At 40.5% G+C, this 27,666-nt stretch overlaps 1 protein-coding gene across 6 annotated transcripts in view; it reads right to left on the bottom strand.

Annotated features, from left to right (window-relative positions):
• OLA1 (Obg like ATPase 1) overlaps positions 1-25,551 on the bottom strand; it is a 93,694-nt gene extending 68,143 nt beyond the window's left edge. For 2 of the 6 annotated variants that reach the window (XM_028749393.2, XM_028749420.2), the window contains exons 1-4: positions 24,429-24,582; positions 24,200-24,300; positions 22,131-22,274; positions 17,340-17,467 (exon numbers count right to left, since the gene is read on the bottom strand). In XM_028749393.2, the coding sequence (XP_028605226.2) occupies positions 17,340-17,467; positions 22,131-22,274; positions 24,200-24,300; positions 24,429-24,443 (388 nt within the window). In that variant the 5' untranslated portion in view covers positions 24,444-24,582. Of the gene's footprint in view, positions 1-17,339; positions 17,468-22,130; positions 22,275-24,199; positions 24,301-24,428; positions 24,583-25,039; positions 25,139-25,175; positions 25,199-25,400 lie in introns of those variants that run through there. The other 4 variants (XM_028749400.2, XM_028749404.2, XM_028749412.2 and 1 more) reach the window with 4 other exon arrangements.
• Positions 25,552-27,666: the final 2,115 nt, after the last annotated feature.

Genomic DNA, 27,666 nt, shown 5'->3' with positions numbered 1-27,666 from the left:
CCTTCCTCAGATTAGGGAAATGAAGTAGAAGTTGTAATATTATGATAAAATATACAGAAAATTGCCAAGATGCCAAAGAAACTTACATACAGACCTACTTACATGTAAAGAGGAAAATTGTGTTAAAGGCATCACCTTCTGTTAGTAATGACATTATGTAACCATTTTGTTCTTTGTGTTTGCATTTTGGAAACAAAATTTTTAAAATAAAATAAAAGGCTGCTTGAAGCAGAGAAGAAGGGAAACTTTCTTTCCATAAATTTATTTCCTTCCCATATTGTAGGATCCATCACTACCTTTAATATCATTGTGAATTGGCATTCTTTATATATAGATTTGATTTTGTTTCAGATTTCATGTCCTGTTTTTATACCTCATTGTCTGAATTTACACTTGTAAACTACCCAGAGAACATGTGTTATTGGACAATATATAAATTAAATAAATAAGTGAATGTTAGCAAGTCAGCTGTGTAAGGAACACAGGTCCATCCTTCCTGATAACAGCAAACTAGGGGCTTTGCTAGCTTCTCCATCTTGAACAACAAGATGCCAAATAACCAAAAACGTTTAAATCCTTGCTCAAGACCCCAACTCAATTGTAGTCTACTTCTTCATAAGCAGAATGTAACCAGCGTATTTCCTTGAAGGCCGAAGAACAACTGGGATTTGCTTGGTAATAGGGCTCATTCTAAATATTGTGTAGATTCTGAGTTACAATAAAATCACATTTTAGTAGTATTACAATTTTTTGGGGGGGGGGGATGTGATTACGAATACCCCACCCAATGCACACACCATATTCCCTTCATTCATTTAAAAAAGAGAGATTTTTGCCCAAATGGATGCTAGAAGACCGTATTTCCACTTCTATCCACTTTACATGCCACATCCATCATGGAGCAAATTTCTGTCTTTAAAAAGGCTTCCAGATAAAGCAGGTCTGCTCTCCCCCATTTAGTTGACTATATTTTTACAAGCACCAGACTAACAAACTAAGATTGAGAAGCCATCTCATGCATATTGCTGTTGTCCCACATCATTCAGAACAAACCTTTTTAGATCGTTAACTACCACAGGAGTGCTGATTACACAGGCACCAGCAATTTCCTAACCAATGACCACCTGAACAATGATGTGTTCAGCTTCTCAGACCCTGAAGCCTTTCAAAGGTGAATCATTTCACAGTTTGGAACTAGATCGCCATAGCAACTTCCCTTTGAGGGTTTTAGAATCACCATCCAGTAATTCTATGATCATCAAGCTCGACCATTCCCAATGGTTCTTTTCACAGCAGATGGAAAAGGAAGCCTTGAAATTTTACAGTCTATTTCAAGCAATTCATCTGGCAGCCTATTAGAATTCAAAATATTTCGACCTTCAATCACAAAGCATGTTATCTGAAGCTGTGGTGATCTCAAGTCAAGACAAGCAGACATTTTAGTCTAATCATCCATGATGAGAAGAGACTGACAAAAAAAAACTCTTAATTCAACCACCATCAAAATGCTTATTTTAACTGCATGCAAGTCTTTCAACAGGCAATGAAAACACACCATGCACCATTTTTATCACAATCATCTGTTCAAGAGAAATATGAATTCTGAATACTGACATGCATCTCTGCACTCTAAGCCTGCTTCTGTAAATGTTTCTTACAAACAGTAAAAAGGCTGTATTCATACTTTTCTTTAAAAACAAATGCATAGAAGCAAATAAATGAAAATTTCTATATACTGGATTTGGCTTAAAGCACTTTAAAAGAATTGAAATGATCAGTATAATTCTGAAGGAGTTTGAATACGTGCCAGTAAAGTTTGTAAACTAAAGCATTAATAATGTTCCTAAGGCATTCCTCATATTAGTTTGCTTCTGAAACGCAACATTTTTTTCTCTTAAGTACTGCAGCCATTAATTACTAAAGCATTAAATGTGGTAGGTGGCACATTCTTAACACTTTAGTCCAACATTAATAAAATCTACACAATAAACTTCACCAGATTTTACTTAATTATTGAGAAATCTGCATTTACTGCTTAATAAAAAAATAGTTTTAAATTTTTAAATGTTTAAATCTTAGTAAAATATACCAAGGACAAATTTAGAGAGATTCAAGTCCAAATATTTTTTTTAAACAAATACAACAATAAACTATAAAATTTTATTACCCGGACTGAATAAGACCAAAAAGAGGTTTAACCAGTAACTGCCAATAAAATGAAATTGGTCTGTTTCTAATTAGCTTATATTTGGACTAATATGCATTTGATCTGCATCTGTGTCTAAAACCCATATTAATCTGCACTGCAAACAGACTTGGGCTGGTTCAAACAACCATTCAAGGCTTCATAAGCCACAGTTTGTTTATCTTACTCAGATTTAATAAGTCTAAAGGGAAGCTAAAGTAGTTTAACCACATGGGTCATGCCATGGTTTGTGAAGTTGGGTGTGACCACCTAGGCCAAGCATGGCTCTCTTGCAACTCCCCATCTCTCTTCTCACTGTGTACCAGCTTCTGAACCAAGATCTAAGACGGCAATAAGCCCGCGTTGAGAATTATTTCCATAATGAGCAACTCTGGCTTAATGCTTGACAGTTAATGAACCAGGCAAATAAGCCATATTTATGAAGCCTGGAATGACAGTCTGAACCAGGCCCTAGACTCACTTTGATGCTATATTTTCTATGTGAGCCAGGCTGTGTTATATATGGCAAAAATGATATGATTTTTCACATAGAATATTCATATGAAGTTCCAGAGGTTGCCTATTATAGATCCTTGCTGTGGAAATTCCCTGTAAAACCACATGTAGTTACTGTGACATACAAATACTTTTGTATCATAGGTATTCCATTTGTGGAAATTATAAGCAGTGTTCACTCTTTGCTTACTGCTCTTGATTTGTTTTGGAGTTTAAAACCATAAGCCCAGGCTCAGATGACATATGTGATGTGGTTTGCTGCTCCTGGCATGGCTAGGAGCAGAGAAGAAATGAAGCAATGACTTTTGAGAAGCATGCACCAATACACTTCCCATTCATATTAACAACAGTTAAACATTAACTATGGTTTAACATGATGTGTGAACACAGTCAGCACACCTTATTCCCTTTTGTTTTATACTGTATATAGAAATCCATTTTTGCTTAAAATATGAAGCAGAATAAAGGTAAAGGTAAAGGGACCCCTGACCATTAGGTCCAGTCGTGACCAACTCTGGGGTTGCAGCGCTCATCTCGCTTTATTGGCCGAGGGAGCTGGCGTACAGCTTCTGGGTCATGTGGCCAGCATGACTAAGCCCCTTCTGGCGAACCAGAGCAGCACACGGAAACGCCGTTTACCTTCCCGCCAGAACGGTACCTATTTATCTACTTGCACTTTGACGTGCTTTCAAACTGCTAGGTTGGCAGGAGCAGGGATCGAGCAATGGGAGCTCACCCCGTCGCGGGGATTGGAACCACCAACCTTCTGATTGGCAAGTCCAAGGCTCTGTGGTTTAACCCACAGCGCCACCCGCGTCCCATCAAGCAGAATAGAATGAACCAAAAGGTCAAGAGCAAATACAGAACTGTGTTCAATAGGCCACAACTTTACAGGGGCACTCCAATATTGCAGACAGTCTGTAACTGCCAAGTCACCTATTAGTAAACCCAGGAGAAGGTATCATTTTTTTGTTTACCTCTTCTGCAACCACCTAAATCTCACTGATGTGCTAAGACAGCCTCAACAATCCAGAAAGCTATTACAATTATTTCAAAACATACAGTAATGGAAGAATAATGAAAACAATATTCACTAGTTAATTAATAGTATAAAAAACTTCACTTAGCAGAGGGCCAATGATGTTATGAAATATATGGATATTTTCAGTTTCCAAATGGAAAATCTACCTGTTAGGGAACTGAGACTTGGGCTGCAACCCTAAATCCTCTTACCCGGGAGTAAAAAAAGGTAAAGGTACCCCTGCCCGTACGGGCCAGTCTTGACAGACTCTAGGGTTGTGCGCCCATCTCACTCAAGAGGCCGGGGGCCAGCGCTGTCCGCAGACACTTCCGGGTCACGTGGCCAGCGTGACATCGCTGCTCTGGCGAGCCAGAGCCGCACACGGAAACGCCGTTTACCTTCCCGCTAGTAAGCGGTCCCTATTTATCTACTTGCACCCGGGAGTGCTTTCGAACTGCTAGGTTGGCAGGCGCTGGGACCGAACAACGGGAGCGCACCCCGCCACGGGGATTCGAACCGCCGACCTTTCGATCGGCAAGCCCTAGGCGCTGAGGCTTTTACCCACAGCGCCACCCGCGTCCCCTTACCCGGGAGTAAGCTCCAATTAATTCAGTAGGACTTACTTCTGAGTAGACTTAGTTAGGAATGTACTGCTGATCTTTGAACTGCCTATTGTATAAGAAACTATGGAAGAACCAGACAATGTGCTGCTAGGGTATAATTTCTGGGGTAAAACATCACCAGCCCCTATGCTACCAGCAACAACACTCACAGTGCCTTACTCTTATATACATGCTCCATTTCACTCCATGTAAAGTAGCAGAAAAGTTGGTAACATGGAAATTTCAAAATAATTTCTCTAAAAATATTGATGACTGCACGTGTTTTTTTAATAGGAAAATCGGATTCTCCTTACTTGGCAGTGGTGAAGAATATTTGAACAAACAAAACAAAATAAGGAGGCCAATACAATGTATGTAACGAGGTTGTTTAGGTTTTCCATTCTTGCTTACTTTTTGGAAGCTACTTTCTTAAATAAAATATTTTCAGGTCTTAGTTTTAAAAAATCTCAAAGCTACTCTCTGCAGATGTATCTTCAATCTCAATTGCAAAATTAAAGAACTTGCAATTGTTCTCATAATTCATTGTTCTCATAATTCTGAGACATACATTGCTGCCCCACACAAACAGCACACTAATGTACACTGAGGCTAGCAGTTCTATATATTTATACAAACTTTTTCTTCTTCCACCACATTTGCCAGCATCCGCCGGTGTTACTTCTACAAGTACAGTAGATGACACTTTTACCACTGTAACATCACACTAAGCACCCCGCAAAAATAGGGAGAAACTATAGGAAATTGTACTCACATATGCTTAAAGATTCCAACTAGTTTCAGGTTGTCATTTAGAAAACAATCAAAACAGGTAGTAACCTTGTTTGCATGCTCCTTTTAGGGTCTAATCACTGAAATCCTGTAGCGCTTTAGTGAACAAAATCACTGTGGGGGTTGTCAGGTCAATTCAGTTTGAAGGTGTACCTTTACCTTACTAAATGTACTTACACTGTACTTTCAGTTTGTAACAATAGCCTTAAAGAAGCCTAACAGCAATACTTTAAAAGCTTTCTTTAAAAATCAACAATAATTTGCTTGAAGATAGCAATTCTGTTCCATTAACACTCAAAGCTATTGTAGTTTTAAAATACAAAGGTAAAATGTAGTCTTCCACTCCCACCGCCTTTCTGGCAGCCAGCGCCACCCTAGTAGCTCCTGGGCGGCTTAATGGGTTAATTTACTAAACAGCAGTTTTAGAACCAGATTTAGTGTGCAATGCCTTCCACTTTCCAGCTTCAACTATTGCCTTTGATTATGTAGGACTAATGGCACTGCCCTACACTGCTCCTGGCCATCGTCACCAGTTATGCTAACCGTCACTGGAAGATTCAATTTCTGCTGTTTAGAGTTTTGTAGCATCTTGGCAATTCTCTTCCTACACACTGTTGCTGACCATTATTACTGATCATCTCCAGCAAAGTATGGGGCAGATGAAAAACATCAATGCCAGAGGGCGCTTTCCTACTTCCACGACCAAGAAAGCAAGAATACCTACTTCCTACTACCAAGAAACCTGCTGGATATGCCTATGCCATAAAGCAAATCTAGAAACAATAAGTTGGTAACTTCCAAGCATGCTACAGAATCCCCCACACAGAAGATTGGCCTGCAAGATGGACATATGTTAGCAGTTGAAGTGATACATGTCATATTCCCCACATTGGGGGAGGACAGAACCAACCTTGTTTTGTAGAGCTTTGGATTCCGAAATACACAAATGCTTACTCACACAAGCACCTTCTGCAACCTGCAATGATTCTCAGGACTCACATATAAAGCCTCGAAATCTTATGTTAGTATAGGGCAACTGTTTAGGCCTGCTGGAGGCTTGCTTTTAGCCAAGGTCAGCTTTCCTCAACTTGGTGTCTTCCAAATGCTGTGGACTTCAACTCCCATCATCTCCAGTCAGCACTGCCAATGATCAGGGATGATGGGAGCTGTACAGTGGTACCTCGGGTTACATACGCTTCAGGTTACAGACTCTGCTAACACAGAAATAGTGCTTCAGGTTAAGAACTTTGCTTCAGGACGAGAACAGAAATTGTGCTCCGGCGGCGCGGCAGCAGCAGGAGGCCCCATTAGCTAAAGTGGTGCTTCAGGTTAAGAACAGTTTCAGGTTAAGTATGGACCTCCAGAACAAATTAAGTACTTAACCCAGGGTACCACTGTACTCCAAAACTTCTGGAGGGCATCAAATTGGGGGAGACTGGCCTAGATTCTCCACTTCCCCCACAAAAAAATTGTTCTTAGCTTCTTATCTGACTGTATCTCATTAAAAAGATACCAGAACAAACTTGTAGAAGATCCCGATCATTCAATTTCATGCTTGGGGACATAAGAACGTAGGAATCCACCTTATGCTGAGTCAGACCTTTGGTCCATTGAGCTCAGTACGGTCTACACTAACTGGTAGCAGATCTCCAAGGCTTCAGATAGGGGTGTCTCCCAGCTGTACTTGGAGATGGTGAGGATGAAGCCTCAGACCTTGATATGCAAGGCAGATGTCTACCACTGAGCTACATTCCTTCTCCATTGTTGAATGTTTTCACTTGAGACACTCTTGGGCAGTGTTAGAAACTGAGATATGAAAGCTAGGAGCTTAATGGCACCTTAAACCTAGGTTATGGGCGCAACAATGGACTGTCTAGGCACACTTTTTTATAACAAGAATTCAAAGCTAAAAATGAATGAACTGCAGCTAAAATATTGTGTTCATTTTTCACATGGTCTAGTCCTTCCCTCCCCACCCCCCTAATATTCTTAAGAGGGTATCTTCTCCAGTCTTCAGAGAGTAGCTGGAAGTCGGGAGGCAGAAAAAGGTCCTCCCTTCCTTCCACTCTGCAGTTTTAATCTGAAATCTTAGGCGCAGTACTGTGCCCAGAGCTCAGAAACTGCTCGAGCTAAGGAACTTCCCTGTCACAAAATGTACCTAGAACAATGGGGATTTTTGAATGCTGATCTTTGGTTTTCCTCTATATTTCTGCTTTCTAAAGAAATATTCTCTGGAGAATCTAGTTCACTTTCAGATTATTTTGGCAAGTCAGAAAAGATTCTTCCAAGCTGCATGTATTTTTAAAAATTATGTGGCAAAACATTTTGGCTTCCACCTTCATCAGCTGCTGTGATGAAGATGGAATGCTCAAAAGAGCTTCACTTGCTGATGCTAAGTGATACTAGTATTATCTTCCTGCATGTACACACTGGACACATTGGCACCACATGGCCCCAGTATGACGTTCTCCCTCTTAACCAAAACTGTTGGATCTGTTAGCACCTTTATAGCAGTTATTGATATGCCTGACAGTCTGTGTTTCTCAGAACTGAAATGTTTTAACAACTGATTGCTCAACTTTTTGTCAAAATTGCAGATTTGTGGTGCATAGGTCAGTTGTAGTTTTACCTATGTACTGAATAGGACTTCCTTTTTTTGCACTCAATAGAGATTATACTGCAGGACCTGCAAGTGATATTCTGCTTGATGTAGTATGTCCTACCTGTCCTGGTGCTTTTGAAAGTAGCTGTTTCCATGAGATGCAAACAGGTGATACAGAATTTAGTGTTACAAAGATGAGATCCAGGAATGCTGTTAAGTGGATTCAGTAAAGCTCTCACTGATAGTCTGCATATATTTAGTTGGAGGCTGGCAAAATGCTGTTAACAGGAGGCTTGTTGACAGCGTTAGCATGACATTCAGAATTTGCTAACCAGGGGTATCTTTCTCTGATTGCCAGACAATGGAAGATATATGGAAAGCTACCACAAATGGGAAACATTCTTTGTTTACTGACACCTCATTTTGATGGAGGAAGTTTTCTCTAGACACAATGGAAGCCCAGTGGATGTTGCAATCAATTACATGTGGATATGTAGAAGGTGCTCTTTAAGTCCAATGATCCTTTTTTGATATTTATCTTTGTTGTTGCAAATGCATTTGATTCCAAGAGCCAAGCTGTAGACAATGTTTTTCTTTACATGTTTTGGATGGGAGGATTTTCAATATAGATAGGTGTACACACACACACACACACACACACACACACACACAAAGTTTGGAGGTACAGCAGAGAGAGTCACTTAGCATAGAGCTGCACCTGGTACACGAGCCCAATTGCCCTTAAGGGACTAGCACAGTTCTAATGTTATACACTATAACTGCTAACCATGTTGTGAAACATTATACAATCCCCCTTGAAGTATAAATTACTTCATTTTATTATAGATCTCAAAATCACTTAAAAATGCTCTTAGTTTGCTATTTTAAAAAAATATAGCGAATAAAAGACTAATCATAAATAAATGAACTTTTTAATGAGCATGAAAAGCTTTCCGTACTAGCAGGGGGAAAAGCACTTCTCCAAGGGACCTGTCATGTTAAAGCAGTAGTCAATAGCTGCATACGATCAGTAAACAAATTCAGCTCTATGAAAAAAAAGAACTACATCACCGTTTAGTGGCTGCAATTTAGATTATTCTAGCGTGTAATACTTTAATTGTATAAAACAAAGCTGGTGTCACAAACACAAAAGAACTTCTTGCAAAGCAAGCACCACAAGTAATTTTTATGCTGCCACTGATGGCTGACAAGTGATGAGCACTTTGTTCAAATTTATACACTTATGCATTGAAGGCAACAGGTGGCTTGTAAAAAGAAACACTGAAAAGAACTGTTTTAACCCATTCAGAGCAGCATTTTTACAAAATGATTTATTAGATCACCTATAAAGTCTCCAACAGCCAAACACTCAACATGTTAGTTTGATAGACTTACAAAGTAAAGCAAAATTATTTAAATGAAACCAGTACAATAGCACTGACATTTAAAATCAAGCTTAGAGCTGGAATATGCAAATATTAGCTACCTAATGCTGAAATATAAAATGTATGAAGCTAAAATCTAGTGCAATAAAGTAAATAAATCATATGGTATCATGACTTTTCAATGTGAGTGAGCACTTTAGTAGAAGGTATTCTCCTAGGCATTATAATAAAACCAGGAGAGAATCAGTGGGGCACAATTATCTCTGGGTACAAAGTCTATAGGAAGGGCAGGGAATGTTATGCTGGAGACAATGCTACTCTGCACCATCAAAGAGGACATAGTGTTCAAGGAGCTGAAAATCCCAAAAGGGGTAGATTTCACCACAGAATAGATGTGAGTGGCACACCAAGTCCCAAGAATAGCTTAGGAAAGAGGGTGTGTTACCATCCCCATGACCAAGATGCCTAGAGTGGTCTTGAGATAATGAATTCAAAAAAGCATGAAAGGAGGAAATGTTGTAGTAATGGATGACTTCAACTGCCCAAACAAAAACAGGATAAATGCTTGCTCCAGTCACAACTAAGATAAAATTTCTAGATATCCTATATGACTGTGCTCAAGAACAGTTGGTCATGGAGTTGATCTAAAGAGGAGGCAACCCTGGACTTAAGTGGTGCCCAGGGCCTGGTGCAAGATACAAGCGCTGTGGGCAGTTTAGAAACAGTGACCATAGTGCTTTCAAATTTAACACATAAGTGAGTAATTGCTCACAAAGCCTGGTACAGTCAGATTTTCACTTCAAAAGAGAAAATTTCTTTAAAATAAGGGGACTGGTAAAAGGGAAGTTGAAAGGAAAATCAAGAGGGACAAATCTCCCCAGAATGCTTAGGATGATAATTAAAATCCACAATAATAGAAGCTCAGCTAGAACATATACCACAGATCAGAATACTCACAACCAAGGTCATGAAACTTCTAGCATGGTTAACAAGTTGAATGTCAGAAGAGAAGGCAAGAAGGCTTCCTTCAGAAAATGAAAATCTGGTCCAAATGAGAACAAAAAAGAACACAAACTTTGGCAAAAGAAATGCAAGCAGAGAATGGCCTGGTTCACATTTCGTGCAAAGCCAGACTATGATTCAGTGGGACTTTGGGAGAAGGTGAACTCTTGAAGAATTAGTACTTCCCTTACAGTAAAGGTGGGGTGACCTTTTTGTGCATGTCCAATTGACGTGCGGCCGCTGACATGCAGGTCCTTTTGAACCCAGAAGATGGAACCGTGTGGGGCAAGGCTGGCTTGCTCCACCAATGTGTGTGGAGGCCAGGAACGGAACCCCCGAGCAAAATGGTTGCCCCCTGTACTTTCAATTATAACAGGGTGGGATGCACACTACCCTGGCAGAGCAGGGCATTTTTAATGTTTTGTTTTTATTAAATTTATATGCTACCCTTCATCCAAAAATTTTGGATCCTTGGTGAATAACAGAATGATCAGCTTCCCCCTGGTCTTTCTTGGGTCTGTTTCACCAGATTGTTGTTTTAATTACACACTATCGTTCCAGTTTCAAGGAGCTTGGATAAAGAAGTTAAAACTCACTCCAAAAGAAGCCACAAAAAGTATAGTAAGCTTTGCAAGGCAACACATTTCTCTTCAACCATCTTGGTACAGTGTATTATCTTGATATACTATTTGGAATAGTAAGAAAAACTGTCATTGTTGCTTAGCAGGCAGCTCTCTTGTTTCTGGACTACAATGTCAGATATATAAGTCCCTGCTGGGAAACTTAGCAAATGCTGTCTATAAATAGTATGCCACTTGTCACTACTATATTGCCAGAGATGGTTGTCCTTCAGACATATGGGCGTTTTATGATTTATCTGCTGTGTAAAAAGATCAGAGGTGCTTAGAACAATCTTGGTCCAAAAGCTAGGCTAGAACAGGGTGATATCATCAAATTCACACCAAGAATATAGTGCCGTACACACAGTTTGACAAGATTTATGACTAAAGTGCAAACTGTATGCATATTTTATTGTTAAATGCCACTTCCAAGTTTTTTTAAAAAAAGCTTCTAAAATAAATCTCACTTGCGTTTTAAAGTAAAACAAGAGTGTAGCTGCATGAAGTCTTCTCTTCACAAAGAACTGCAATATTTTAAGTTACTTTCAAGAATGTACAGCAGAAAATTTTCCCGTGCCTTCTTTTTCCACTGAAAATATTCAATTCCCTAAGTTCATTGGTAACAATTAATAGATGCCAGCTGTAACTACAGTACTGGGCAAGCACGACAGTTTCAAAGCTGTATTAATGTTTTTCAAGTGATCATGCCTAGCAAATATGTAAGTCAGCATATCATGAACAGTTCTTTGGGTTGTTGAAATGTATTAGTGTGTACCTTTGGATTCCAACTCTCACTTTTAAACAATGTAAGTTAAGAACATGCTATTGTCTTTGTTTTCTTACAAATATTCAAATTAAAAATTATACATAAAGGCACATCAGATGTGCTTTAATTCCTCCCCCCTCCCCTCCTTTCAAATACTTCAGATCATATACTTGTGGTGTATGGGTGGGCACATTGTTTGTCAGAATTTTTTTCCAATGCAAACTGAAAATATTCTGGTGCAAACTACTGATTTGCATAAGAAGGTTATACAGGGGAAGAGGAATAATAAATTCAATTTCTTCCCGAAAACCCACATCACTACCACATCTAAGGACCAAAGTGCTGACGAAAGGAGAAACCATCATATAGGAACAACATTTTAATCCCATGTTGCTGAAAACCAAACACAAAATGAGACATAAACTCCTATTTTGAATTGTGAGAAATTACATGCTCAGGATACCACTCCCACCCCAAAACACTTCCCTCCAAGTTGTTTGGTCCTCTTTATGCCTTCTTCTGTCTTTTAGCCAAAATCCACAGGGTGCCCACTAGGCTGTTTGCACAAACTGTTAGAATAGCAAATGTGATGAAAATTCAGACAGGAAGCAGAAGGGAAAGGTAAGGAATTCTGTAACACAGACTATGTCAGGCTTCCTCAAACTCAGTCCTCCAGATGTTTTTGGTCTACAACTCCCATGATCCCTAGCTAGCAGGACCAGTGGTCAGGGATGATGGGAATTGTAGTCTCAAAATATCTGGAGGGCCGAGTTTGAGGAAGCCTGGACTATGTAGATATCTGTCCTCAGAATCTCTAGAATCCAACTCTGAAACACAATGAAGCTCGTACGTCGGCCATGTGCTGTAGGTCACACATTCTAGCAGTTTTAACCACTTTAAAAACAGAGTACACAATTTAAAATCACACAGCAGTATACAAGTTCACATTTTGTGAAGTTACTCAGACCGTGACAAGCTGGAAAATATTAAAACAGGCCAACCTTAGCCTTCACCTATCACTCGCCAAAAACAAGCAATGATAGATTCAAAACCTCATACTGGCACAATCTTTCAAGTCAAGCATTCCCCTCCCCCCCAAACAAACAAACAGAACCACATAAGATGCAAAACTAAATCACGTGTTACACTGTAATGTAAAAGTTGCAACATTCCTTGGCCAAAAATATTTAAGACACATGGGCCATGCAGAGACATCATGCTAAACTTAAAAGTGATGTGAACAACCAGAAACAACCACAACAAACCCCCTCCTCTCTGCTACTAGTTACCAAGAGCAAGAAAAGGAGGGGCGCAGCAAGGAGTACTTTAATGCAGTGTGGAAGCAAAAGCAGAGCCAATATGACACTCCTGCCAGAAATGGGAAGCCAGGTGAGCAATGCTTGCCCTGCCCATGAGGCCGAACCAGCCACTACGATTTAAACACACACACAGGAGGGGAGGATTTGCTCATTTTCATTTCCAGAAATCCCATTATACCACATTAAATCTCATTCTAGAAGCTCTGCAACCTTCAGGAGCACCTTTATGGATGGCATGAGGTGAAACTGAAAGGTTCCAGTGCTTGTACAGCATTCCCCCTGCATCCATTTCAGTCCCTGCCATTGTTATCTATGTAATCTACTGCATAGGTATTGGACTGCATCAATCAAAAGCTGTTTGAAGGCAAGGTATTAGCCAAGTCTAAGCCTTCAGAAGCTAGAAAGGAGATAGAAGATTTTAACTAATAATGACAGTTTCAGAACAGTATCTAGGTATGTATAGTGGAAGATTTACAGCCCTTAAATCAAGAGTCGTTAAGATAGCTCTCACTCTTGGCCAGCCTTCTAGGGGTAAGTATGGCTAAATGTAGATGTGGGCACCCCACACTCCTGCACATGCACCACACAGAACCCAAATTTACCTCTCTTCATGCCCCCAGTACTGTGCCTTCTTTTTCTTGGGGTGGAGGGAAGATAAATATGTTTCAGGGGCCTCAGGCCAGAGATTAGACACCCCTGCATTAATGAATAAAAATATATCCTACCTGAATGAAGCATTATATGTTGACACTTCTGAGATTTTAAATTCATCTCAAAATGCATGTGACACCTAAAGTTTTCAGAGATGTGCTAAAGTGTCACAGCGTAAATAGAGCTGCACAAACAGTACTACTATAATTGGCAAAGGAAAGCCACACATGCTGAGGGGATGAGATGTGGCTCCTGCTTTGTTCACTAAAATGGTGGTGCAATGGAGTGTGGCTAAGTGATATCATCATACGTCTCTCCTCTGCTGCAAGCAGCTTCCAGCAATATCTATCAGCAGGGATGATTTCTACTTTGAGAACATAAAAATACAATGTGCCTGGGGAATACAGAGTTTGAAAAAAAGGAAGATGTTGCAGATGCTACATCCAAGTCCCTTTCGACAGAACTGGATGAAATTTTCATGCAAAGTTGCCCCACTTGACTAAATAAAGTCTGCAAAATTACAGACAAATAGGTCCAGAGGTTTGGTGGCTGGTCAACTTTAGAATTTATTTTTTAAAGGAACTGTCTATGATTTGGGGCAAGGAGAGCAGAATTGGATTAAATTTGCAGGATTGTTAGTCCCTTCTGAGAGGTTGAGTCCTGCTAAATTTCAGAAGGAAAATTGCAGTGGCTTTCCTAAAAGGCTAGCCTTTACAGTTGGGGAGTGATTTTTAAAAGGATTCACTTACGCTCCCCTATTGTTCTATGAGCAACTTGTATAAAATAACATACATGACAGAGATGTCCCCAAGTAAGAAACCTGCCAAATTACAAATTGGTGTATGGCAGTTCTTGTGCTAGGCACCTTTAAAGTTGACTTTGTTGGCATGGGTGAACTTAAAGGGATTTGCTGCCCTTTTTGCTGCGGGCAACAACTTTCTGATGAATATGTGCTCCTGGGAAAATAACCTGCAAATTTTAAGAAGGCTGGGTGTAAGGGCTAAGGAGTTCTGATGCATAAAATGAACAGCTTCGGGCTTACGTTCTGATGAAGTGCCATCCAAAGTCACAGAAACTAAATGCCAAGCTGGCTTGACATGAGAGGATTTTTGGACATGCTACACAAAGGGAGGACTTGAATATTCTGGCATTTTCCAACCAAGCACCACTAGGCAGAACTAGCAAAAGACCACAGAACAGACAAGAAAAATGTTACATTATTTCACTAAAGCAATGTTATTGGAGAGACCTGGTTAAATCCTGGTTTTCTCTGGTAAGAAGCAAGATGTGTCCGACACAAAAGAGCTTCCTGACAGTGTTTCCCTCGCATGACAAGCTTGGGAGAGAAAAGTTTCAGCTTTTGCAGACACTGTGTCTCCTGAGTTTAACATAGAAATCTCAAAAACGCTTTGGAGATCCCCTCTTCAGTTTAAAGAGCTTAAGAAAGATTCCTCTTTGGCTTGGATAAGCCCCAAATCCATCTGAAGTGGCCCACTTGAGTTTCAGGATTACTGAAAATCCAATGCACACCCCTAACTTTTAGTCATTGTAGAAGTTTTTTCCTGAAGTGACTGTCAAACCAACCAATCTCTCTCACAACACTTTGCATTTTCAAATCACCTTTAACGCAGAGCACATTGCTTATTTTTGCTGTGACACATTCATGAAAGCATGATTTCTGAGTTCCAACAGCATGTGTTGGGAAATTGCACTACTGATATACATTTTAAGTAAGAAAACTTGCCAAAAGTTCAAGAAAAAATGTATATGTAGCATTCAACTAATTGTGATTTGTTACAACAGTGTGTTAACCACAAAGAAGCCATCTAGGTAAGCTGTCACTATCTAGCAACCACATTATACAAAAACTCAGCTTACAGGATGTAAAACAAACAAGTCTTACAAAACATATTTTTTAAGTTGGAAGTGCAAACATATTCCTGGATGTATCCTGAAACTGAGCAGTTTATATAACTAAGCAGTTTATATAAAAAATAAAAACCTTTACAAACTAAACAAGTTGCCCTCAGTTAAAGAAATACACACACACACACACACACACACACACACACACACACCTGCTTCGTTCTGACTTTGTGGAAGAACCAGAATGCAATACAGTGTTACCTCTGGTTATGAACTTAATTTGTTTCAGAGGTCCGTTCTTAAGCTGAAACCGTTTTTATCCTGAGGCGCGCTTTTGCTAATGGGGCCTCCAGTGCGCGATTTCCATTCGCATCCTGGGGCAAAGTTCGCAACCAGGAGCAGCTACTTCCGGGTTAGCGGAGCTCATAACCTGAAGCATTTGTAACCAGAAGCGTTTGTAACCAGAGGTACCACTGTAAAGGATAAGAGACCAATATTGTCTCATTGGCTCCCATGGAGAAAATAAGATATAAAGTAACCACCATTTCATATCTGAAGTTACACCTCAGCATTGCTTGTAACAGCAGATAAATGTTTAAAAGTAGGTCTGAAGCAGGACTACAAGAGCTGAGTAGACTTGGCAGTAATTTTATCTTTCCATTGCTTTACAGTGTATTGATCTTGAAGAAAATTATTTTTTGCTATGTATGTTGTTAAGTTTACTTTGTGTAGCAGGAGAATATCAACTTTTATTCCCATGGGATATATCATTTGCTGAATACTCAGTCTAGCACTATTCAGTAATTTAATATTAACTGACTCAGCAGACCAAATTCCAATAATCAATATCAATATTGATTGATTTACGGATTTACCTTACTGTAGAACTAACCTCTGATCCTCATTGCATTCAAACCACAATTATCCTAATGAAATTTGATTCACCAATATGTTTTTGCCACTCATGGGGAATGGCAACTTCCTCTAACCTAAACCAAATTTAATCTGCATATATTTACACTAGAAATGTTCTGGTAGTCACTGCTTTCCAAAAATGGAAAAAAATAAAACACTACTACCAATCCATAGCAGTGGGAAATTATCTTAAATATAACTTAAGTCCAATACATACAACTTATCAGTGGCAGCATCTCTAGGGGGCCCTGGTGGTCCAAGCACTCACAAGTCACGTCCGAGGCTTTGTGAGACCTCGGGATCTGACTTCCAGTGATAGGTCTTGAGTACGCAGGGCGTATGGTGTCATGACGTCACATCACGCACGCTGGGCACCCATAATCTGGGGCCCAAGTTGGTCCCCCTGCTACTTATTCTAAATGGATTTGACTTTTGAACTTCAAATGGTTATTTTCACTGGGACAGAAGAAACATTTTGCCCCACAGTAATTAGACGGGATGAATATTTTATTCTTTACGGTTAAATAATAATTCTCTAGTCCTATACCTTAATAAATACGGTTACCTTGCTCAGCATTTTGAAATCTTATGAAAAATATAATTCAGTATCTCTGAGATAAATTATTCTTCATGATGTACTAAATGCAAAGTATATTTGGGAAAGCTACGCATTACAAGGGAAACACAAGATTGGGTCCATATCTTCCAGCACTGAAACTCCACTAACAAGACATTTCAGCTGCTAGAGGGTGGGTATTTTTGCTGATACTCCCTTCTACCTATATCCTCCTGAGCCCCTAAAATCTGCTTGGGTGGACTGGGGACCCTATAGAATAGTGTAGGAAATGGTTAGGGAGAGGGTGGCTTCAAGGGGAAAGCAGCCACAAAAATGATTTTCACCCACCCCTTTCTTCAGCAGAAGCCTCTACTGTGTTCTCCTCAGAACACCATGATGGAGCAAGGTTATCATATTGTCATGACTTAATCGTAGCAGATTCACATTTAATATGGCTTGAGTAGCTTGTCTTTTGAGGCCCCAGGTCTTAGGCAAGCCACATCCTTAAATAATATAAACATTTTTCAAAAGTAAGTTTACATACGCAGTAGATGAAAGATTCCATCACAGGCGCTAATGTGTGACAAAAAGGCATTTCCTAGTCCCTGTCCAGCATGGGCTCCTTTCACAAGGCCAGCAATATCCACTACATTCAGAAAGGCTGGAATTTTGCTGAAAGATAATTTAAGATTTTTGTAATTAGAAACATAGTTCAATATTACCACATATCTGCAAGTATCTTCAGAGCACACACCCAGAAAAATCTATGCTGGGCTGGGGTACATGTGACCCTCCCGTTGTTGATGGACTAATAATAATAATTTTATTATTTATACCCCACCCAACTGGCTGGGTTTCCCGAGCCACTCTGGGCTGCTTACAACACATACAAAACCACAGAAAAACACCAACCATTAAAAACTTCCCTATACATCATATAGTCCTATATATCCTCCATCTATACCCTCCATCATCCCTGGTTACTGACCATGCCGGCTGGGGCTGATCCAAACTGGAGTCCAGAAACACCTGGAGGGCCACCCACCCTGTACTCTGAACACCTACATGCAGTTTTAAGTGAACAACTGAAACTAGTAATAAAGAAAACATACACCCCTTGTAACTTCAATATTTGCTGCTGTAGACTTTTCAATTTGCAGATCCTGAAGTTGTGGAAAGGACTCTTCAAGAATTGAGGCCTACCACATGCACACTAGTGGCCAAAATTGTGGAAACCTTTAGAAAAAGTTGCATTTCTAAGGTCTGATGGCTCATAACGTCCATCTTTTTTATAATACTATAAAATAATACAGAAAAAATGTGTATCATTAGGGGGGGGGGAATAATGCAGAATATAATGCAACAAACTCTGTCAAATTATTTTTATTCTATTAAAAGTTATAGTCCAATAATCAGAAAAAGAAAGCACAACTGCCTTATGTAACATGAAGTGGATTTCTTTAACTAAAAATTGACCAATGACAAACAGAGTGAAAAGAGTTGACTAGTCACCTAGAAAGCGATGTAGTAGCCCTGACCTGAATCCAAAAGAAAATCTGTAGAGCCGATTAAAGAAACCTGTCAGTCAGAAGCAAGCAAGGAATAGAGCACAATTGATAGAAGCAATCATACAATCTTGGTTACACGTTTTAACACCTGATGAACAAAAATCTTTGGTTCACTCAATGGGATGCCATTGTAGGGCTGTAACTGCAGCAAAAGGTTTCCACACTAAGTACTAACAGAAATGGTGAGAAGTTATGAGATACCCTTTTATCATGGTTTTCTGTGTATAACTTATTTCATTTGGCTATAACTTTCACTAGAATAAAGATAATTCAACAGTTTATTGCATTTTATTATGCATTAAATTATATTTCTAATGATAGATAATGGCACTATTCTAAAAATGACTGATGTCAAAGCTCAGTAATATATATTTTCCAAAAGGTTTCTACAATTCTGGCCACTAGTGGACGTTCAACCCTTGTCCTTCCTGGCAAATAAGATATAAGAAATAAATAATAATAATAACTATTATTATTATTAGAAGCAGCAGCTACTAAAATAATGGAAGTGGTCAATGCCTGTCAAGAAGAGGGAGATTTTCCACTGGGCCTAAAGAGGTGGTGGTAAGGCCTTTATTTTTAAAAAGACACTTATAGGGAGTACATGACTCCTAGATTACAAATCCTAGATTACAACTCCCTCCCAAGGTACATATGTTTAGCCCCTTTGATGATGGCTATTGAACAAGCTTTTAAAACCTATTTATTCTGAGCTACTTTGTGCTAATTATTTTAGGGTTTTATATTATTGCTAGTTTCAAACTAATAGTTTGCCTGATATTTTGTTTTAGATGGGTGTGTGCTGGCTTTTGAAATGTTTTAATCATTTTTTAACTTGGATTGTATTATATTGGAATTATTCTTTTTATGTAAGCCATCCTAAAAAGGCCTTCCCAGTCTTTGAAACTTCCTACTGCCGTCCACCAGCAAGGAAAAATCTTATTCTAATGGAACTTAAATAGCCGCTCCCTAACATAGGTTGCCTGGCCAACTTACAAAACAAATACAAAACAACTTACAAAACAAAAACTTATAATACATTAAAAATGATTTTAAACTAAAAGCACAATTAAGACACAGATTTTAAATATAAGGTAATCAGATAATAATATGTTAAGTTGTTGTGTGTGGTTTTTAAACTCTTCCTCCAGTTCCAAAAAGACTACAAAGGTGCCATCAAGCAAACCTGTATGAGAAGACTTTCCATAATTGGGCTACTACCAAAGAGGTCTGGTGGTTACCTGCCTCATTTTGGATGGTGGTGGCATTTAGACAAGGGTTTCTGAGGAAGATGTTAAGCTTCAAATAGGTATATATGGGAAAAACCAATTATTTCAGGTAACCTTGCTCCACACCATTTAAAGCTTTAAAACAAGAGTACATAACCTGTGGTCCTCCAGATGTAACTGGACTACAGCTCCCACTCAGCATGGCAACAAGATCTGGATGGCCTCAGGTTAGCAACCCTCGCTTTAAAGCTTAAAACCAGAACTTTATATATAGAATTGATTTTAATCAGACTTCTATTTGGCAAACATTCATTTCCTAAAGAAAAGTACAAGATAAGTAGTTCATATAAATATTTAATATTGCTGACATATAGCTGAACTATGCACTATATCTGACATGTTTTGCAACACAATAACAATAACCCAAGTACTTACAGGTTAATAAAAATCTGAATTATATTTTTAATGCCATTTTGCTAAGTATTAACTTAAATAATAAATAGTTATGATTTAGTTTGTCTTTAGGATGGGACAACTTAAAAAAAGAATTTATAGAAAATTCCTCCAGAAGAAAGGGGCATTTTGAGTATGTTAAGCTCCTGGGCTTAATAGCATGACCATGAAATCTTCAAGGTAATACCTAAATGGTTATTTAAAGTCAGAAACTTCACCTCATGACTTAAGTATTAGAGCAGGGTGGGGAATGTTTTTCAGGCAGGAGCCACAGTGCATCACAGAATCACAGAACTGTGGAGCTGAAAGGGACCACCAGGGTCATGTAGTTCAACCCCCTGCAAAGCAGGAAACTTTTGCCCAATATGGGGCTCGAATCCACAACCCGGAGATTAAAGTGTCTCATGCTCTACCAACTGAGCTATCATGCCTTAACAGTGGGCAGGACCAGAGACACAAAAAAGTGGGGGGTGAACTCTTGTACAGTATAGTAGATCAGATTTGGGTTTTTTATTGTTTGTCTAATATTTTAGGGCCATACACCTAAAACAAATAATTTCCAAACACATGTACTTTTCTTTATCTTTTTGTAGTTGGTTACTTGTATATTTTTTCTTTTTTGTACTCAATAAAATTTAATAATAAAAATTTTAAAAAATAATAATTTCCAAACACATCATACCATGCAGACAATTTCCAAACACATCACATCATGCGGACAAGAAAGACACATTGTCACAATTCAAATACACAGCACAGCACAAGCACTCAAGGAAGAGACACAGCAGAGCCAGTGAGGTATCCCAAGAGCCAGATAGAGAGTATTGAAGAGCCAAATTTGACTCCCAGGCCTGACATTCCCCGCACTTATGTTAAAGAGTCTTAGTTCACAAAGGAGACATCAGACAATACTTCACATACTGTATATTCTTGTATAAACTTTGGAATGCATTCTTACCCACAACCAAAACAAAAACTGAAAACACATCAAAATGTTTAGACACCAAAAAATTATCTATGTATAATTATAAAAACTGGAATTTCTTGTTCTTTAATAGTGATCTCCAAATAAAAAAACATCCTTTTGAACAATAGGATATTTACTAAATCTTTGCAGACATCATATTCACATTAGAATGCCTTAACTCCCTTAAAGCTTGGACTATACAACAACCTAACTTCTTACTAACAAAAATGATTTAACAGACTATAAGATTAAAAGAGCCAGGAGCTCAACATAGCTTTTTTAAACAATACAATTGTGAAGCCTGTTTACTCAGAAGCAAGTCCCACCAACTGCAGAAGAACTTCCCCCTACAAAGCATCCTAAGAATAATGGCTTAAGTTCTCTACAGTCAACACCAAAGAGAGGCCAGAAGATAATGCTACACTATACAGAATGGTGATAGAAGGAGATATGTCACAAGCAGAGGACTCTACAAGAACTAGTTCCATGGGAGAGAAGTTTGTTTGATCCCAGAAGGCCCATCAGCTCATATAACAGCAGTGGGAAAGTAGTGGGAATTGATGCTCCAAATATCAGGGGCAAATGCAATTAGAAGTTGGAAAGAATTTAGTTTTAGTGTTTAAAACTAAAGGAACAAATTGTGGTTTTAATTTCTTGGTTCACTGTTCCCTCTGCCTTAGATATAGGGGTATGAAGAAAATAGGCAATAGTGAAGCTTTTTATGTGATCTACTTTAAAGGCAGACATCTAAGCAGCCACTTGTATGTGGTAAATACGAATAATATCCAGGTAAGGAGAATTTTGTCCTTTCCCCCCTCTTTTCAGATGTTCATGTGCCACAATGGCTTTCACATGTATGAACAAGCAGGCTAATAAGAAAGTTCAGGCATGTTGACTTGCTTGCAAGATTATTTCAAGTTGCCTGAAGAATTCCTATTTTCAAACGATGAGGTCCTCTCACTAGATTATTGTTCAAAAGCAATCCTTTTTTAAAAAACCAAACAACACAACTTCAAAACACTTAAATACTTAGAAATGGATTTTGCGAAAATATTGCTTATTGAGAAGCTTATTTCTTTACATAGAAACAACCAACTGATAACATGTGCGGTACTAACCTTGGAGGCTTGTGGTACTGGCAAAGGAAATCAAATCTTTCATCTGGTACAGGTACTCTGCTCTCATTTGGATCAATAGTGCAGAAAGGAAAGTTCTCTGCTGCAGCTTGACTCTTGGTTAATACATTGAAAAAGGTAGATTTCCTTTAAAAAAAAAAGTTGCAATATTTGAGATCAGCTTCCCAATAATACCACATGTGCAACATTATATAGTGTACATTTGTGTTGGACGCTGGGCACCGCCGTGTCCTTTTATACTTTTAATGCCGCCTATACCTTTGCATTATTTTTGCACAGACATTATGGGAAACATCTAAGTTTTTCCGGGTTTCCACTGGAATCCCTCCAAAATTGTATTACCTGTAGCTCAGCAATTCTTTAAAGTTACATTTCAACTTCTTACCCACTGTAATGACTTTCTAGATTTGGACAGCTCATGTTCAGGCTTTGGTTATCACATTAAGTGCCCTATTCAATCATACAGAAGCTCCATTTAGTCCAGAATCCTGCTTCCCTCAGCAACCCACCACATGCTTCTGAGAAGCCCACAAGCATGAAAACAATACCCATCTGCCACTGTAACTTCCCAGTTATAGGGCCTCTTCCAAGTTTTCTTTCTTTCTGGGAAACAGTTATTCATGCTGAGACTTTTAAAAAAAAAAGAAGTTGCGTTTGCTAAAACAATTCCAACATTTTGGTCTAATGCACCATTATGGCATCTATGGCATAATCTGAAAGAAGCTTAGGTAAAAGCAAAGTCAGCCTATTTACTCTGAACAAAACTGGCAGATTAGCAAAAACTTCTTCTACCAAAGATGAGTGTGTTTTAGGTTACATTGGTTTCTAACTCAAAGCACTTATTTGAAGACCTGAAGTGCAATAAAGTATCCACAATACCATTTGTGACCACAATTTCATCAATATCTTATGATAGCATCTCTTATCACAGAAATCATTTGCAAAATTCTTATGTATCTCCCTGTCTCTTACATCTTAACCCATCATAATTCTATTTACAAACAACTTTAAATGCTGTCTCCACCTTCCAGTACTATTCCCACAGTTTCAGCTATACTGCTCCATTTCCAAAACAGGCCTCCTTTCTGTTTGTGAACCACACCAACATATATTCCTATATTACTATTGCTACACCTCTCTCCACTACTATTCCCCAATATTTATCTGTCAGTTCTTGACTCAGACTTCACAAGCTCTAGAGAGAGGCCACAGCACCAATTCTTCAGAACATCTAGTACACTGTTGGAACTAAATACTGAAAGAGACAGACCCCAAAAGAAAGATTGTTTCTATATAAACTGTGCCCCTTCTTTCTGCATAGTATAATTACCTTTATCAAGTAGAGTTTAAATACCTAACTAAACAGAAAAAAGTTGACAGTCTGACAAGGTTCTTTACCTTCATCTCTCCACCCGCTGTATCCATACAGTCAGATGGGGGGTATAAATAAATTATTATTATTATTATTATTATTTATTCTGCATGTATCAGCCATAAATAGGTTAGAAGCTGTCAGCTAATGTGCTTTCAGTGCAGCATTGCTTTTAATAGTAAGTGTTTAAACTTCCTCACATCTTTAAACAATCCAAGGAAGCTGGTCAAAAGTGCCTATATGAAACAAAGACTTGTGTTCTTTTACACATATTTCCAACAAAAATAACTATTCCTTTCCAGATAATTTACAGGCAAAATAACATCACAATAAAAATCAACTGTTGGATAATTAAGGTTAAAATGTTTGTAGAGAAAATTCAATTATTTATAAAGGTATTTCCATTCATTAAAATAATTTCATTTCTTATCAGTTATCTATCAATCTATTCATTAAGCCCAGTTCAGTAAAATATATCTTTTTCAAACAGCAACTCAAAACACCTTTTGTTCAAAAATGATCTAATTTAAGTAAAACATAAGAATGAACTTATAAGCATAAATGCTAATCTCAACCAATATTTCACAGTGTTCATACTGCAGCATAACACTAATTTATTCAGGAGGGCCTACTATCTTTAGGATGACTAAGCAAAGTTTATCCCCCTTGAATCACCTACCCAACATTTGGCAAGCCAACAATGCCAATTTTCAGGGTTGTCCCGAATCTTCCAACGATTGGATGTGGCTTGAGTCCATCACCTCCCTTTTTGGGGGGCATCTGAAATGAAAAACAGAAGCCACTTAAATCCCAAGCTCCCTTGCTTACCTCCAGGACTCCCAAGGTAACATGCGTTCTGATACATAAACCGAGGCGAACATGTCAGCTTTCTAAAACATGTCCAATACCTTTTTGGGAGCCATGGCATCTACACATAACAGCAAGGCAAGGAGAATATCCTCTGGGATGCCCAAGGGCCAGCCACCAGCCAGGCACAACAGGGCTGCGCATGGCACCCTTTCGTGCAACCACAAATCCCAAGCCAGCTGGACTGGGCGGCTGCTGCTGCTGCTGCAGCTTCTGCAAAGTCCCTAAGAAATGCCGTGCTAAAAATAACCGGCTCGGATCCCAAAGGACGGATTGAAATTCAGCACCCGCTACGGCTCCACCTGACGTGCTCGGCTCTGAGTGGTAGCCGCAGAGGCTTCCCCCGGGCAGTCAAACGAGCTGGCGGGAGGGCTGAGCGGAGGGAGCAGCACCCCGGCCGGAAGAGAAGCACAACTTGGCGGCTCGCGAGGAGAGCAGGATCCTACAGCAAAAAACCCCGGAGCCGAGCGAGCCAACACCGCCCGCTTCCCTGCCAGCACCGCGCCTGCGCGTACGGCTTACCGGCTGCCCTACCTCACGGCCTCGGGCGGTCGAAAACAGCGAGCGGCCCATTTCCCTCAAGCCACCCCGCCGCCTCACGAACCGGGCAAGGGGAGCACCTTCGCTTTCCTCCCCCCACCCCGTCCCTTACCCCGGCACAACCAGTAAGGCATGCGGCCCGGCCCACCCGAGCCACGGCCCCCAAACCACAGCCGGCTGGCAGGTGGCGGTGGGCAAGCGGAGCCCGACGCAGCCTCAGAGGGTCGCTTCCCAGCCACGCAACGCACCCACGGGCGGCAGCAGCAGGCCTCTCTCTCTCTCCAGCTGGCCCGGCCCGCGTGGCAGCCGCAACAACTGAGGGAGGTGAGGCGGGAAAAGCCGAGCTGGGCCTCCTCCTCCTCCGAGCCGCCGCCTCGTCCGCCGCCTGAGAGGCACGCGGCGAAGAATGAAACGCGGACACCCCACCCCCCCTCCCTCACGAAAGCCGCGCGGGCCCAGCTGAGCGTCTTCACCGTTGCCTGTGAGGGGGGAGGGAGGGACGGTTGGGACTCTCGCTCGCGCTCTCCCCCACCGCGAGAAGACCCCTCGCGCGCGCCGACACGCTGCCTGTCGCCCTACTCAGCCAGCCGGCGGAACAGGCGGGACTGTAGCTTCCCTATTGGGCGGGGACTCGGCCCGAGGGCAAAGGTCACGCAGGGGAAGCGGAGGGACGCAGGGGGGGGGTGCGTGCGTGCGCGCGTGTGTTGTTGAAGGCGTGGGTTGCCTGAGTATACCTGCGCGAGGAGGAAGGAAGGAAGGGCGGGTCTCGCGAGGGGTGGGGGCGGGAGGAGGCAGGGAAAGGTGGCGACGCGGACGCCGACGCCTCTTACTTCCGGGTTCCTGGATGCCAGACCTGGAAAGACGCAAAAGGAGATGGAGATTCCCCGTCTCTGGACGTGGCTCGAAAACGCTCATCGCTTCCCTGCTGCTGCTTCCTGCTGTGCCACCTCTTCCCGACTCTTGCGCGTGGTTCCTCAGGGGTTTTGCCTGCCTGCCTGCCTGCCTGCCTGCCTGGAATGGAAACTGCATCAGCCGGTGTTCCCAAACTTGGGTCTCTCCAGCTGCTGCTGCTGCTGCTGCTGCTGCTGCTGCTGCTGCTTCTTCTTCTTCATTTTTTGACTGCAGTTCCCATCATCCCTGACCACTGGTCCTACTAGCTAGGGATGATGGGAGTTGTAGTCCCACAACAGCTGGAGACCCAAGTTTGGGGAAACACAGCTGTACAGCAAGAGGACCTCAGAGGTCACAAAGGCTTCAGTCCTAAACCCTGGGGAAATGACCCCTATTGAAATCAATAGGACTTGCTTCTGAGTAAACGTGCTAAGCCTTGTGCAACTCTCGATTTCATTGGGAGGCGAAATAATTCACTGGGGCTTGCTCCCAGAAAAGTGTGCATGAGACTGCTGCTGAAGTTTCCCAAGTATGGGAAACATAAAGTTTTCTTTTTTGAAATCCTCAGAAGTTGTGTATTGTCAGAGATTTATAGGTGCTATAGTTTAATTAAGGTTAGGGGGTGTCAGAGCTAATTTACTCAGTGGAAAAAGCCAGTAGTAGTATTAAGGGGTGTGGTGGACCCACTGATAAGTAAGCACACTTCCTGGGTTGTGTATTGGACGTTGTAATCCTAGCCAAATCAACAAGTGATAAGAGGTCAGGCAAACCTTTGTGAGGTGACCACCTGGGGGAATAGGATTGTCCTCAGTTGCCAATCCTGGTGGAGCCAAGGCTATGAAGTTCAGCTCATGTTTACATGGAAGTTAGACCTGCTGAGTTCAGTTGAGTGAATGTGTACAGTACAGGATTGCATCTTGCCAAACAGATCTTCTATAACGATGAATCTCCATAACTAAGGATGCTTGTGGCCATGGTTTCTTCCTCACTGAGTAAACACCAGTTCCATCCCAGTATGGGTTTCTTTTTGTCACTTTTTTTTTTTAAGACTGCCATTCCAACTACACCAGGAGCAAAAGACGAAGACTGTTTTCCCCCTATGTGCTTTGTACAATGATCTGTTCTGAAAATAACAAGCCCAAGTGCTGGTCATTTGACATGTAGAAATGACAGCCGAAGCACCGAATACCTCACTTCACTGTCACTCTCTAGCCAACATCAGCAATTTAAAACATTCTGCCCAAATGGAAAGAAAACAAGTTACTGTGTCATTTGGAATGGCAGGAAGTTCCCTAGGTTACATCTCGTTTATTTTCTTTGAGAACTAATTAGATTTAAGCCATGGGTGTTGAATGTAAGGCCCTGTTGCTTTATCCAGCCCCTTTAAGATTTCTGATGTGTGGCCTCTGCCTCCTCTACGGCACTCCACACAACTGCTATCACTTTCAGGGCAAAGGAGCCAATGCTCTTAGTAGGGCAAAGGTGCTTACCAATAACTCCTAATACATCAGCCTTGGCCCTTTCCTCTAAAATTTGCTGTATGGAGTGACGGGGGCAGAAATAAGTGTATAGTATACTATGAATTTGTTCTAATCTGTAGCCAAATTAAGACTGTCCACACCTGAGTTCTTCCTTTATCTCCCCCCCCCCCCCAGTTTTTCATTGCCATCTGCCCTTCCTTTCCACACAAGTTGCCCCGTCAAACTGTTGCATTCAAGTCCTTTCCCCATTTCAATCGGCAAATGCCAAGCAGGTCAACATTCTTTTCACAGGATCAATAATGTGGGCAGATATTAGCAAGTAGATTCTACCTGTACATCATTTTTTAAAAAGCATTTCTTCCTCCTT

Source organism: Podarcis muralis, chromosome 1, assembly GCF_964188315.1.
Source record: "Podarcis muralis chromosome 1, rPodMur119.hap1.1, whole genome shotgun sequence".
Taxonomy (NCBI): domain Eukaryota; kingdom Metazoa; phylum Chordata; class Lepidosauria; order Squamata; family Lacertidae; genus Podarcis; species Podarcis muralis.
This window is presented reverse-complemented; position numbering and strand designations above follow the sequence as displayed.